General features: G+C 47.5%; 1 protein-coding gene across 1 annotated transcript in view; it reads left to right on the top strand.

Moving 5' to 3' along the window:
• Positions 1–15,526, top strand: part of LOC120024219 (midasin-like) — a 59,613-nt gene that overhangs the window by 17,403 nt on the left and 26,684 nt on the right. Inside the window, 28 exon segments of the mRNA XM_038968415.1 lie at positions 52–230; positions 362–570; positions 794–940; positions 1,036–1,177; positions 1,374–1,522; positions 2,699–2,802; positions 3,503–3,641; positions 4,092–4,222; positions 4,409–4,547; positions 4,832–4,961; positions 5,214–5,332; positions 5,378–5,471; positions 5,679–5,876; positions 6,063–6,271; positions 7,789–7,911; positions 8,132–8,329; positions 8,458–8,565; positions 9,009–9,197; positions 9,294–9,383; positions 9,557–9,820; positions 9,971–10,238; positions 10,553–10,712; positions 10,923–11,039; positions 11,128–11,336; positions 11,502–11,650; positions 11,871–12,073; positions 12,217–12,452; positions 15,370–15,483. Of these exon segments, the coding sequence (XP_038824343.1) occupies positions 52–230; positions 362–570; positions 794–940; positions 1,036–1,177; positions 1,374–1,522; positions 2,699–2,802; positions 3,503–3,641; positions 4,092–4,222; positions 4,409–4,547; positions 4,832–4,961; positions 5,214–5,332; positions 5,378–5,471; positions 5,679–5,876; positions 6,063–6,271; positions 7,789–7,911; positions 8,132–8,329; positions 8,458–8,565; positions 9,009–9,197; positions 9,294–9,383; positions 9,557–9,820; positions 9,971–10,238; positions 10,553–10,712; positions 10,923–11,039; positions 11,128–11,336; positions 11,502–11,650; positions 11,871–12,073; positions 12,217–12,452; positions 15,370–15,483 (4,517 nt within the window).

Raw genomic sequence — 15,526 nt, forward strand, 5'->3', positions numbered from 1 at the left:
CTAACCGGATCTACTAGAAATATTCTGTTTCTATATTTGTTTGTTCTTCAGGAGCCACCCCGTCCTGATCCAAGGAGAGACTTCGGTGGGAAAGACCAGCCTGGTCAGGTGGATAGCAGCTGCCACGGGGAACCAGTGTGTCAGGATCAACAACCACGAGCACACAGACATCCAGGAGTACATGGGCTGCTACTCCTCTGACGGCAAGGGCAAGCTGGTCTTCAAAGAGGGTACGGCCAGTTCTACACTGTAGCCCTGCAGTCAGTGTCTCACACAGACTGTTCTGTTCATGATCACGGTGTAATGTCTTCGTTTTGTGTGTGTGCTTCTGCGTGTGTGTCTCTGTATGCTTCCCCTGTAGGCGTTCTGATTGACGCTATTAGGAAAGGATACTGGATTATTCTGGATGAGTTGAACTTGGCCCCTACTGACGTCCTGGAGGCCCTCAACAGACTGCTGGATGACAACAGGGAGCTGTTTGTCGCAGAGACACAGGAAGTGATCAAAGCGCACCCCCGATTCATGCTGTTTGCTACCCAGAATCCTCCTGGTCTCTACGGAGGCAGAAAGGTACGTGTGACTCGGGCCATAGTGGGTTATTAGGATTCAATTGGGATAGTGTAGTTTGGTTATTTCACAGCCATAAATAGTGCAAGAAAAGCAAGCACACATTTTCTACGCTCATTGAGTACTATGGGATCTGTTCCTTCGGGCACAGGAATTAGGATGGTGATGAAAGTGTAGTTTTGTAGACCAGGTCTCAGCGAGTGCAATATAATTTCTCTCCCCTCAGGTGCTGTCCAGGGCCTTCAGGAATCGTTTTGTGGAGCTTCACTTTGACGAGTTGCCTAGTGATGAGCTAGAGACCATCCTCTGCCAGAGATGTAGTCTTCCTCCATCCTACTGCTCCAAGCTGGTCAAAGTCATGCAGGATCTCCAGGTGACTGTCTCATATTTCATCTCCTTTCATATGCTAACTCATTGGCAATAAGGTAATGTTGTGTTATACTTTTATAACTCACTGTGTGTGTGTAGTCTCTTCGCAGGGGATCTACAGTGTTTGCTGGGAAACATGGCTTCATCACCCTGAGAGATCTCTTCCGCTGGGCCGACCGCTATCGGCTGGAGGAGCAGACAGATGCCTCCCGCGATTGGCTGCAACATTTGGCTGATGACGGTAAGCCCCAATAGGATCACAGCAGCAATTTCGTCCCGTCTTATACGACAAACTATCATCCGCTTTTGTCTCTATTGCTTTCTCTATCTGTTGTTTTTCAGTGTGATTTATGTGTGAAATCATGTTCCATTTCACTTCAATGGTAATGTCTTTTCACCTAAGTATTTAGGATTGTTGAAGTGTGTGTGTGTCTCAGGGTTCATGCTGCTGGCTGGGCGGGTCAGGAAGCCAGAGGAGGCTTCCACTATCCAGTCCATCCTGGAGAAACACTTCAAGAGGACGGTGAACTCTGACACCCTGTTCTCAGAGCAACAACTCACCACACAGTTTAGTAAGTAGAGCCTGGTTCTCTCACACACACACACACACACACACACACACACACACACACACCAACATGCCCTTTTGCCCCTGACCCAACTGTGTGCATGACCCTGCTCATTCACAAACAGTTCATATTGGGGGAGTGTGTCAACAACACAGGAAAGCACTACTGTGACTACAACTGTTCTGTCAAAATACAGAATGTGCAATGATGAATGTGGAATGGAGAATATTCAAGATGAATGTGGTATGGAGAATGTTCAAGATGAATGTGGTATGGAGAATGTTCAAGATGAATGTGGAATGGAGAATGTTCAAGATGAATGTGGTATGGAGAATGTTCAAGATGAATGTGGTATGGAGAATGTTCAAGATGAATGTGGTATGGAGAATGTTCAAGATGAATGTGGTATGGAGAATGTTCAAGATGAATGTGGTATGGAGAATGTTCAAGATGAATGTGGTATGGAGAATGTTCAAGATGAATGTGGAATGGAGAATGTTCAAGATGAATGTGGTATGGAGAATGTTCAAGATGAATGTGGAATGGAGAATGTTCAAGATGAATGTGGTATGGAGAATGTTCAAGATGAATGTGGTATGGAGAATGTTCAAGATGAATGTGGTATGGAGAATGTTCAAGATGAATGTGGTATGGAGAATGTTCAAGATGAATGTGGAATGGAGAATGTTCAAGATGAATGTGGTATGGAGAATGTTCAAGATGAATGTGGTATGGAGAATGTTCAAGATGAATGTGGAATGATGAATGTGGTATGGAGAATGTTCAAGATGAATGTGGTATGGAGAATGTTCAATATGAATGTGGAATGGAGAATGTTCAGTGTGAATATGGTGTCTTATAAGGGCATATAGGGAATGAGAGAAACCTCAACTCTTGGCTACACATGCATAAATATGTACTTTCAATGTTGAGACAACAAGGTACAGTGTATCACTATTCCCCATTATGTGGGGTCAATGGAGTGTGAACATAAATATTGAGTGTGAAGTGGATGGATTGTCCATCATGTGGTGTTGTCCTGGAATGATACCACCTCCCTTTGTAACATACTTATCTGCTAATGATTTTGATAAGGTTTATTAGGCTATTTGTATTGGCCAGTGTGTCAGAGTTAATCTGGTTTATTGTGAATGGCAGGTCCGTTCGTGGACAGCATCGCGGGCGTGCCTGAGGAGTTCCGTCACGTGGTGTGGACGCGGGGGATGAGGAGACTGGCCGTGCTGGTGGGACGGGCCCTGCATTTCGGGGAGTCTGTTCTATTGGTGGGAGACACTGGGTAGGATTCATCCTAAGTTCCTGATTGTGGAAATCTCTCCAATTGTCAATTAAATCTGTAAAGCGAGCAGTAGGTGAAGTGAATGGGTTAGTACGTACTACAGAAAGACAAAGCTCTCCTAACTGTGTCCACTTCTCCTGAAGCCAATACAGTAACGTAGTGGTTCCCAAACTGTGGGGCGCGCCCCCTGGGGGGAACTCAGTCTGGCGTTCAACCTACTCTTGAAAGTTGTAATAGTAGAATGCACAAGGGGCGATTTCGAAATTGAGTAGTGCATCATCAGTTTTCCTCTTGTCATGTCAGTCATTGCAGACCTTAGAGAGCTATTTAGCTATAGTCAGAAATGTATTGATCAGTGTGTCAGCTAACTTTTTATAGCTAGGTTGTTTAGCCCGTAGATTTTGTAGATGTTCGAGTCACTCTAATCAAATTAGACATGACAAAATGTATGGAATTGCAGGAAATAAGCTGTAAACCTGCAAAATGTTATCTCCGCCAACAAGAGGGGTGTGAACAGTTTGTGTCATGAACAGTGCTTGTGCCCATGGAAATAGATGTGCGCACGGAGTGGGGCGTGGGATTTTCCCCAATGCTGGAAGAGGAGGCCTGAGTAAAAAAGTTTGGGAACCCCTGCAGTAACGTACTAGCCTAAACCTCCAGAAAGACCGATCAGTTAGAACACAGGTTCTCCTCCCCCCAGGTGCGGTAAGACCACCATCTGCCAGCTGTTTGCTGCGCTGGCCGGACAGAAGTTCTTCTCCCTCAACTGTCACCTGCACATGGAGACGTCTGACTTCCTGGGGGGCCTGCGTCCTGTCAGACATACTGGGACACACCAGGTAGATACTACACCGTTAATGGTCACAATTTAAATGAACTGTAAGTTATGAACCCTCTTTTGTATATATATATATATTTTTTTACCTTTTATTTAACTAGGCAAGTCAGTTAAGAACAAATTCTTATTTTCAATGACGGCCTAGAAACAGTGGGTTAACTGCCTTGTTCAGGGGCAGAACGACAGATTTTTACCTTGTCAGCTCGGGGATTCGATCTTGCAACCTTTCGGTTACTAGTCCAACGCTCTAACCACTGGGATACCTGCCGCCCCTAAACCCTCATAAACCCTTTATAAGGCATTAAGGTACTTCATCATATTATAACTCACAGTAATTAAGTAAAATAAAAAATGCTTAAAGTAACATGCTATTTTAGTACATGATACAGATGGCCAGTCCCACTGACCCCCCCCCCCCCCCCCCCCCCCCCGTCGTTGTGTGTTGGTACAGGCGGATGCTGAGGACGGCAGGTTGTTTGAGTGGCACGACGGGCCCCTTGTCCTGGCCATGAGGGAGGGGGGGGTGTTCCTCATGGACGAGATCTCCCTGGCTGACGACTCTGTGCTGGAGAGACTCAACAGGTACACACACCCTGACTGTTCCAATATCCGCACTAGTGTACTGCTTAGAATCCCTGCCCAATACATCACTTCATTCTGAATGGTATACTAGTGTGGATATGGTAATAGAGCCGCTTTCTCACAATAGTTAGTGTATAACACTTCATTAGATATCGTTGACCTGTGACCCTGCTCTGATTGGTTCAGTGTCCTAGAGACGGAGAAGTCTCTGGTGTTGGCAGAGAAAGGAAGTGGAGATGACGATGACGTGGAGCTGATCATAGCAGAGCAGAACTTCCGCCTGGTTGCCACCATGAACCCTGGAGGAGACTTCGGCAAGAAAGAGGTAAACCATTACAACAGATGAACCAGCAGGGCCAGAGTCTAAACCGGCCCCTAAAATTACATCCTATTCTATTTCTGCCTCTGGAGGGGACATACAGGGCCACAACCACTTCTGTTTGTTATGTAGATGATCAGTCCAACTTGTTAACATTTCTCTCTCTCTCTGTGTGTGTGTGTGTGTGTGTGTGTGTGTGTGTGTGTGTGTGTGTGTGTGTGTGTGTGTGTGTGTGTGTGTGTGTGTGTGTGTGTGTGTGTGTGTGTGTGTGTGTGTGTGTGTGTGTCCAGCTCTCTCCTGCGCTGAGGAACAGGTTCACAGAGATCTGGTGCCCTCAGAGTAACAGCCGCAGTGACCTGGTGCAGATCATCCAGCACAACCTGAGGACCAGCCTCTCATTGGATGACAACGACCACCAAGGTACTCCTCTCCTCCACACACCACAGACAGAATACATCTGCTCATCTAGGAGTAGCATTTGATAGGCTCGAATAGTCTCCATACCTGTACGTATCTCATTTGAGTGTATAATCTCTTCAGTTTTTGTTGTTCTTAGTCTCAAATGTGTTCATAGGTACACACCGTACCCCACTGTATTATTAAGTTCATCCGTTTCTATTTTACTTCCTTGTTGTAGCTATCTCTCACTATGACCTTTGACCCCCAACCCAGGTGGAGACATCGCCGAGCTCATGCTGGACTTTATTGACTGGCTGACCAACCAGGACTTTGGGCGGCGCTGCGTGGTCAGCGTGAGGGACATCCTGTCCTGGGTCAACTTCCTCAACCTGGTGTGTGAACGTGACGCCGACGGCTTCATGACCATGGGGGACGAGGGCGAGGAGGAGGCTGAGTGGGACCTCCGGCTGGACACGGTCACTGCCTTCATCCACGCCGCGTGCCTGGTCTACGTGGACGCCATCGGCTCAGGTCAGACACCAGGACACTAGGTCACAGTACACTGCTTGTTGTTGTTGTTGATAGTGATGTGGAAATACACAGCAGATGTTCTGGTGCTTTCGTAAGGACACCAAACTCCTAAGTTGTGCATGTGTAGGATGCTTCATGATGCTTAGTAGGCCTCAGTGCTACAATCACATGATCTCACGTCTTTCTCTCCTTCTTGGGATGTCACAGGGACAACAGTATCTGCTGCGGAGAACGCCCTTGTGGCGCGCAGGGCCTGTCTGAGCTTCCTGCATACCAAGCTGGGTGGGATCACCAAGCTGGACCAGGAGATGCTAGACGCACTGAGGGTCTACGACACCAGCCTGCTCAGGGAGCCCCAGTGGGGGGATGACTTTTTTGGCATCGACCCCTTCTACATCTCCTCAGGTGGGGACACTTTGATCCTAGATTAGAGCATGAAGCATCCCAAATGGCCATTGGACCCTGGTCAAAGATAGTGCACTATATAAGGAATAGGGTGCCATTAAGAACCCAACCCTAGACTAGAGCATGTTGTTTATAATGGATCTGTTTTTGTAAAAATGGTACTGAATGTTTCCTGTGTTCTGCCAGGCCCGGAGAGTGAGAGCAGGAGCCTGACTGACTATGCCCTAGCAGCAGGCACCACAGCAGTTAACGCCCAGAGGCTCCTGAGGGCCCTGAAGCTGCAGAGACCTGTGCTGCTGGAGGGCTCCCCTGGCGTGGGCAAGACCAGCCTGGTGGCCGCCCTGGCAAAGGCTTCAGGGAACCACCTCGTCAGGATCAACCTCTCAGAGCAGACTGTAAGAAACTGTTCACAAACTTTCACTGGGGCTCTTTATTATGATAATGCACATTTTTTATGTTATTGTCTGGATTACTATTTATTTACATGTGCACACCTCAGGAGGTTGGTGGCATCTTAATTGGGGAGGACGGGCTTGTGGTAATGGCTGAAGCAAGATAGGGGGAATGATATCAAGCACATGGTTTTAACCACTTTATTTACTCCGTTCCAGACATTATTATGAGCCGTCCTCCCCTCAGCAACCTCCACTGGTGAATACTATGTTGTATTGTTACATAATGTCTGAACTTTTTAAACTATACTGAGCCAAAATATAAATGCAACATGTAGAGTGTTGTTTCATGACCTGAAGTAAAAGATCCCAGAAAATGTTCCATACAAACAAACCATTTATTTCTCTCAGATTTTGTGCACACATTTGCTTACTTCCCTGTTAGTGAGCATTTCTCCACCTGACAGGTGTGGCATATCAAGAAGCTGATTAAATGGCATGATCATTACACAGGTGCACCTTGTGCTGGGGACAATAAAAGGCCACTCTAAAATGTGCAATTTTGTCACACAACACAATGCTACAGATGTCTTAAGTTTTGAGGGAGCATGCAATTGGCATGCTGACTGCAGGAATGTCCACCAGTGCTGTTGCCAGAGAATTTAATGTTAATTTCTCTACCATAAGCCACCTCCAACGCCGTTTTTAGAGAATCTAACACGGCCTCACAACCACAGACCACATGTATGGCGTTGTGTGGGCGAGCAGTTTGCTGATGTCAACTTTGTGAACAGAGTGCCCCATGGTGGGGTTATGGTATAGGCTGGCATAAGCTTCGGACAATGAACACAGTTGCATTTTATCGATGGCAATTTGAATGCACAGAGATACCATGACGAGATCCTGAGGCCTATTGTTGTGCCTTTCATCCGCCGCCATCACCTCATGTTTCAGCATGATAATGCACGGCCCCATGTCGCAAGGATCTGTACACAGTTCCTGGAAGCTGGAAATGTCCCAGTTCTTCTATGGCCTGCATACTCACCAGACATGTCATCCATTGAACACGTTTAGGATGCTTTGGATCAATGTGTACAACAGCATGTTCCAGTTCCCGCCAATATTCAGGAACTATGCACAGTCATTGAAGATGAGTGGGACAACATTCCACAGGCCACAATCAACAGCCTGATCAACTTTTTATTTAAAGGTATCTGTGATCAAAGGATGCAGATCTGTGTTCCCAGTCATGTGAAATCCATAGATATTAGGGCCTAATGAATTGATTTCAATTGACCAATTTCCTTATATGAACTGTAACTCAGTAAAATCTTTGAACTTGTTGAATGTTGCGTTTTATATTTTTGTTCAGTATAGATTTTATAGATGCATGTTATTGCCATATTGTACTGTTATTGTTTTAAATGCATAATATTGTGAAATGCACCATAAGGGAGGAATTAAAAACACCAGTGATGGCACTCTAAACCTATGTATGATGTCATTTCCTTTCCTGACAGGATGTGACAGACCTGTTTGGGACCGACCTGCCTGTGGAAGGAGGGAAAGGGGGAGAGTTTGCATGGCGTGATGGCCCTCTCCTGGCTGGACTGAAGGCTGGACACTGGATTGTCCTGGATGAGGTATGGAATCATGTTTTTTTTTTTTTTTTACTCACCAGTTAATAGACATGTCAACTTGAGAGGGAATTTGCATTGTTTCAGGTTACATCAATTCTTGAGTGGGACTCCAGAATAGAATAAAGCTTTAGGAGAAAGTAAAATATTGTATGGAGAAGAATACAATTTTGTATGACACAATTCTTGGATAATCACGCATCTATTTTTCTCTACTCCTGTGTAGTTGAACCTGGCCTCTCAGTCCGTGCTGGAGGGGTTAAACGCCTGCTTTGACCACCGTGCTGAGATCTACATCCCAGAGCTGGGCATGAGCTTCCAGGTACAACACGAGAAGACAAAGATCTTTGGCTGCCAGAACCCCTTCACTCAAGGAGGGGGGCGCAAGGGCCTGCCCAAATCCTTCCTCAACAGATTCACTCAGGTAAGATATAAAGAGCTAGCCAATTATTTTAGATATATTATGTATTGATATGTTGAATAAATAGTATGGTTGAACATATATTTTAGTATTTTTGTGAAATTGTATTGGAATTTCAACTGTTTTCTCAGGTGTTTGTGGATCAGCTGACCAGTGAGGACATGGAATTTATAGGAGACGCCATCTTCCCGAACATTGACAATCAGATCATCTCTAAAATGGTGCAGTTCAACAACCGGGTAGGTAGAGGAGTCCTTTTACATTGGCTTCCATTTTATCTCTTTTAAAACAACTGGTTGTAAAAAGACTTGATAGGCTTTTTTGCTCTGTGACCATTGACTATTGGGAAGATTACATGTGTCCAATTTGACCCTGCTGTTCCAGCCAAGGACACTGGCCACCAGCCTGTAGAGCAGCAGCCGATGTACTTCACATTTATAACCATTAGTGGGAGGGGGTTTACCACAGTCACTCTGGTTTATTTTGGGGACTTTTAGGTTTTAGGACCCCCCCCAATTTCAGTGTTGGCCACCATATTTAGTCAACTAGTCATTTTTTGCTGTCTTAAACACCATTTTGCCCAGCCACTAACATTGCTTACCACTGTTCCCCTAAAAAGACAGTAAAAAGAACAATTCAGTTTCGATGGACAATAAAGTTGTATTCTATTTGATTTTGTCAGCTGGTCCTTGATGTATCTGTGGAGAGGAAGTGGGGTCAAAAAGGAGGCCCCTGGGAGTTCAATCTGCGCGACATGTTCCGCTGGTGTCAGCTGATGCAGACCGACCAATCACCAGGGTTCTTCAACCCGGGTCAGCACGTGGGGTTGGTGTACGCTGACAGGATGAGGACCGAGGCAGACAAGACCCAGGTATGTAGACTACAACTCCTGTACATATGCACTATCTTTACTCAGTGGGTTTGTGTTCAAACTTCCTGTTTATCTCATCACATGTTTTGTCTTCAGGTGCTATCTGTGTTCAGGAAAGTGTTTGGGGAGGACTTTGAGCCTTACACCGGATCAAGACAATTCCACATCACTCCACTCAATCTGCAGGTCAGTCATGTTGCAAACTCCATCCAGTTTTGGGTTAAAAGATATTATCAAGTAATCTTTTGAATTAATCATATGTACTGGCTGTACATGGTGTCATATCATTTCATTCAGAGCTAGCTATCCACATAGTGAATTAAACCTTGTCTTCATCCTCCTCTCTCCCTGTCATCCAGGTGGGATTCTCTGTCCTCCAGCGTAGCGGTGGATCCCCTGTGGCCCTAGACCCCCTTCTGTCTATCACCCACCAGGCACTGCGACCCCTGGAGTCCCTGATGAAGTGTGTGGAGAAGGGCTGGATGGCGGTGCTGGTGGGTCCCACGGCCAGCGGGAAGTCCAGCCTGGTGCGCCTCCTGGCCCTGCTCACCGGACACCGCCTCCGGGTCATGGCCATGAACAGTGCCATGGACACCACCGAGCTGCTGGGAGGGTTTGAACAGGTAACTAGTCCAGTCTAGTCACAGAGTCTCAAAGAGAGACCAAGCTGGGAACTAAATATAGTAATCAATGTAAATCCTTTGGGATTATTAACACTCTTGATATCTTAATATAGAGGGTTGTATTACAAGCTGGTTGGGTCTGTTTTCCAGGTTGACATCGTGCGGCCATGGCAGCAGGTGCTGGAGAACGTGGACTACATCGTTGCCATGGTAACACGGCGAGGTCTGATGTCATTGGACGGGGCAGGGGTCCAGGACACAGAGTTCCTGCTGAAGACCTGGAGCCTGTTCTGTCGCTGGCTGAAGGAGGAGGGCCTGGAGAGGACCGGCGGGACAGTGACCTCCGAAGCTCTCAACAAACTGGAGGTCATCATCCTCCTGTTGCAGAAGCTCAACACCAAACTCAAGGTGTTCACAGGTAATGTCAGGAACAGGCAGCAACCTGAGGGTGTAGCTCTCTCTGGAACAGACTAACACTAGAATCATAGTGATGGTGTATGAGTAGGTGATTTATGGAATGTTTGAAGTTAAGAATCACAAAATTTTTGGTGCTAATGGGTCATTCTACGCTAGGTCATTCTACACAGGCGCTGTGAGCACACTAACCATAACATTTTGCTCACAGCACGTGTCATTGCGAGAGGAAAATGTTTCCCTATATCTTCATGTGATAAACTCTGTATGAGTAGTATAAACACCATGTACTGTGTCCCTCACCCTCCCTTCCTCCAGACATGTCCAAGCTGCAGATGGACTTCACCCTGTTGAAGGAGCGTCTGGCCCAGCTGCAGGACGGCTGGAGTAACGGAGGCTTTGAGTGGCTGGATGGCATGCTGGTCCAGGCCCTGCAAGCTGGGGATTGGCTGCTCATGGACAATGTCAACTTCTGCAGGTGAGGAAAGCAGCCAATAGCAGGACCTGCATCTTAAATGATCACAATTTAGCTAATTATACCACTAAATGTGTCACTGAAGGTAGTTGACGATCTTGGTACAGTGTGAGTTAACAGGTCTTTTCACTTGTGTGAGGCTGGATGGCACCAGAGTGTGTTGCAGATGGTACATGTAAGGTTAATGGGTGTTGTGTTTCTGTTTGTGTTAAGCCCCTCTGTGTTAGACCGTCTGAATGCCCTGCTGGAGCCCGGTGGGTGTCTGACCATCAACGAGCGTGGGGTCATCGATGGAACCACTCCTTCCATCACCCCACACCCCAACTTCAGGTACAATACAAAGGTTTGTGCGCACACACACACACACCAATTCTGTTTGGACAGCCTAGTCTCAACTCTTCATCTCGCCTGACTCTAGGCTGTTCCTGACTATGGACCCAGTGCACGGAGAGATCTCCAGAGCCATGCGGAACCGAGGGGTGGAGATCTACATCCCAGGGGAACACGAGGGGGTCTGTTGGGACGCTCTGGACCTGAAGACTGTTCTCCACACCGCTGGTGTGACCGGAGACTGTGTGTGTGACCTGCTGATTGAAATACACACTGACATCAAAGCTACCATTTGGGGTGAGCTCTGAGGGAAACCTCTCCAAAATATGTAGGATTTCAGTTGGACATCAGCTATGTTTTGCATGTCCCTTGTTTCTTCAGATAAAACAAAGGTATCCATAGATGGTATCCATAGCATGACTCCTCCGGTATGAATCTCTTCCTTTCTCTCTGTCTATCCAGATTCCCCTTCATCATGTGTCTCCTCCCTGCTCCATGCTGCAGCCCTGCTGTCCTGCCAGCTGCAGAGAGGGGTGGACCTGCCCAGAGCCCTGCAACACGCCTGTGGGGAGGCCTACTCCCTCTGCCAGCGCACCACCGCCATCCAACGGGTACCAACCAACACCACCTTGTCTATTATAGAACATCCTCTATTCCCACTGCTATAACCTCAACCAGCCTGTCTCTGTGATGTAATATACACTGACGACCAGCCTATATCTATACAGTGATATCTCAGTCCAAGACCGTAGTTATGTTGATATTATATTATGTTCCTAGTAGATTAATTGAAGTCAGTAATAAAGAATGGAGTTTTACACGTGGTTGCAGCAAGCCCAGGAGGTGATTGAGCGCCACCTGTCCATCCTGGACACAGAGGACTGGGGCAGCGGGCTGCTGTGTGCCGGGGTGTGGCCCGACGGCTTCCCCTCAGCCCTGCTCTCCACCGAAGACTCCTGCTTCTCCTCGGTCCTCCGCGACGGACAGGTCCTCTCCTTCTGCCTCAACACACTCAGCATGCAGGGGAAGAGGTGAGACTCATAGATCACAGGTCGGACATAGGTGTTTTTCCTGATCATGTGACCAGACCTGGAAAAACGGGTTAAAACTAGGCCCCAGAGTTGTACCCGGTCTTATTGTAGCTGTAATGCTAACGTTTAGCTTGACCTGTGTGTGTGACCAGGAGCCGTCCTCTGAGCCTGAGTGACCTCCAGAGGGCTCTGCAGAGCGGGACAGCGCTGCACGAGGGCCTGGTTTTCTCTGGCGGCGTGGTGGACCTGGAGGAGGACGGTGACACCCTGCGCTTGCTGCCTACCGCTGTCAGGCTACTCACCGAGAGGGCCTCGCACTCAGACTGGATGCTCCGCACCGCCTGGCTCTCCAGCCTGGCCAAGAGCTACAAACACGCTCCTGGTACGGAGCACATTCACTGCCCTTCCTTCAGCTCTTTATCTTTTTGGAGCTTTGTTGCGCCCTGCCAAATTGTATTTGTCACATGCGCCGAATAAAACAGGTGTAAACCTTACCGTGATCTACTTACTTATAAGCCCTTAACCAACAAGGCAGTTCAAGAAATAGAGTTAAGAAAATATTTACAAACTAAAGTAATAAAAAGTAACACAATAGAATTATATAACAATAACGAGGATATATACAGGGGGTACCGGTGCCGAGTCAATGTGCGGGGGTACAGGTTAGTTGAGGTCATTTGTACATGTAGGTAGGGGTAAAGTGACTCTGCATAGATCATAAACAGTGAGTAGCAGCAGTGTACTAAACAGTGAGTAGCAGCAGTGTACAAAACAATGGGGGGGTCAATGTAAATATGAGTAGCAGCAGTGTACAAAACAATGGGGGGGGTCAATGTAAATATGCCGGGTGGCCATTTGATTAGTTGTTCAGCAGTCTTAAGGCTTGGGGGTAGAAGCTGTTAAGGAGCCTTTTGGACCTAGACTTGGCGGTAGCAGACTTGGCGGTACTGTGCGGTAGCAGAGAGTTGGGTGACTGGAGTCTTTGACAATTTTTTGGGCCTTCCTCTGACATTGCCTATTATATAGGTCCTGGGTGGCAGGAAGCTTGGCCCCAGTGATGTACTGAGCCGTACGCACTACCCTCTGTAGCGCCTTACGGTCAGATGCCGAGCAGTTGCCATACCAGGCGGTGATGCAACCGGTCATTATGCTCTCGATGGTGCAGCTGTAGAACTTTTTGAGGATCTGGGGACCCATGCCAAATCTTTTCAGTCTTCTGAGGGGGAAAAGGTGTAGTCGTGCCCTCTTCACGACTGTCTTGGTGCGTTTGGACCATGTTAGTTTGTTGGTGATGTGGACACCAAGGAACTTGAAGCTCTCGACCCGCTCCACTACTCGATGTGAATGGGGGGCCCGTTCCGCCCTCCTTTTCCTGTAGTCCACGATCATCTCCTTTGTCTTGCTCACATTTAGGGAGATGTTGTTGTCCTGGCACTACACTGCCAGGTCTCTGACCTCTTCCCTATAGTTTGTCTCATCATTGTCGGTAATCAAGCCTACCACTGTTGTGTCATCAGCAAACTTAATGATGGTGTTGGCGTCGTGCTTGGCCACACAGTCATGGGTGAACAGGGAGTACAGGAGGAGACTAAGCGCGCGCCGCTGAAGTGCCCCGGTGTTGAGGATCTACCCTTACCACCTGGGGGCGGCCAGTCAGGAAGTCCAGGATCCAGTTGCAGAGGGAAGTGTTTAGTTCCAGGGTCCTTAGCTTAGTGATGAGCTTTGTGGGCACTATGGTGTTGAACGCTGAGCTGTAGTCAATGAACAGCTTTCTCACATAGGTGTTCCTTTTGTCCAGGTGGGAAAGGGCAGTGTGATGTTCAATTGAGTGTGTCATCTATGGATCTGTTGGGGCGGTATGATAATTGGAGTGGGTTTAGGGTTTCCGGGATGATGGTGTTGATGTGAGCCATAACCAGCCTTTCAAAGCACTTCATGGATACTGACATGAGTGCTACGGGCGGTAGTCATTTTGGCAGGTTACCTTTGCATTCTTGGGCACAGGGAGTATGGTGGTCTGTTTGAAACATGTAGGTATTACAGACTCGGTCAGGGAAAGGTTGAAAATGTCAGTGAAGACACTTGCCAGTTGGTCCGCGCATGCTCGGGAGTACACATCATGGTAATCTGTCTGGCCCCGCGGCCTTGTGAACATTGACCTGTTTAAAGGTCTTGCTCACATTGGCTATGGAGAGCGTGATCACACAGTCGTCCGGAACAGCTGGTGCTCTCATGCATGCTTCAGTGTTGCTTGCTTCGACACGAGCATAAAAAGCATTTAGCTCATCTGGTAGGCTCTCGTCACTGGGCAGCTCGCGCCTGGGTTTCCCTTTTGTAGTCCATAATAGTATGCAAACCCTGCCACATCCGACGAGTGTCAGAGCCGATGTAGATTCAATCTTAGTCCTGTATTGATGCTTTGCCTGTTTGATGGTTCGTCTGATTCAATCTTAGTCCTGTATTGACGCTTTGCCTGTTTGATGGTTCGTCTGAGGGCATGGATTTCTTGTACGCGTCTGGATTAGTGTCCCGCTCCTTGAAAGCGGCAGTTCTAGCCTTTAGCTCGCTGCAGATGGTGCCTGTAATCCATGGCTTCTGGTTTGGATATGTACGTACTGTCACTGTGGGGACAACTTCGTCGATGCACTTATTGATGAAGCTGATGACTGAGGAGGTGTACTCCTCAATGCCATTGGATGACTCCCGGGAACATATTCCAGTCTGTGCTAGCAAAACAGTCCTGTTTAGCGTAGCATCCGCGTCATCTGACCACTTCCCCTTGGTGAGATAGTCTTGACCGTAGATCATCCAGTTAGTTTTCCAGTGATTGAACGTTGGCCAATAGAAGGGTATTGGCGGTTTACTCACTCGCCTATGAATTCTCACAAGGCACCGCGACCTTCGCCCCCTGTATCTCCGTCTTTTCTTCACGTGAATGATGAGGTTTTGGGCCTGGTGTCCGGGAAGCAGTATATCTTCGCGTCGGACTCATTAAATAAAAAAGGTGTGTAATCACTGTTCTGATGTTTAGAAGCTCTTTTCGGTCATAAGAGACAGTAGCAGCAACTTTATGTACAAAATAAGTTACAAACAATGCGAAAAAACAAACAAGTTGGTTATGAGCCCGTAAAACGGCAGCCAACCCCTCCGGCACCATTATTCAACCAGGGCCATGTATATGGTGTATGTTACTGTTTATGTCAAGGGACTGCTCTGTGGTCAGTGGAGCTTTGTTGCTGTCTGTGAATTTGGTGCGTGTTACTCTTAAGGACTGCTCTGAAATCCGCTTGTTGTTACAGAGGTGGCACTGGTGCAGCTGGAGGCAGGGAACAGAGCTCTGAAGGCCATGTTCAGCAGCAAGCTGACTGTGAAGGGAAAGTGCCTCACTGAGCTGCTGCAACCACACAGCACAGGTAGGCTAAACTAACCGCTGTCACTAAACTATTTTCTAGCACT

The sequence above is a fragment of the Salvelinus namaycush genome, chromosome 29 (genome assembly GCF_016432855.1).
Source record: "Salvelinus namaycush isolate Seneca chromosome 29, SaNama_1.0, whole genome shotgun sequence".
In the NCBI taxonomy this organism is placed as follows: Eukaryota; Metazoa; Chordata; class Actinopteri; order Salmoniformes; family Salmonidae; genus Salvelinus; species Salvelinus namaycush.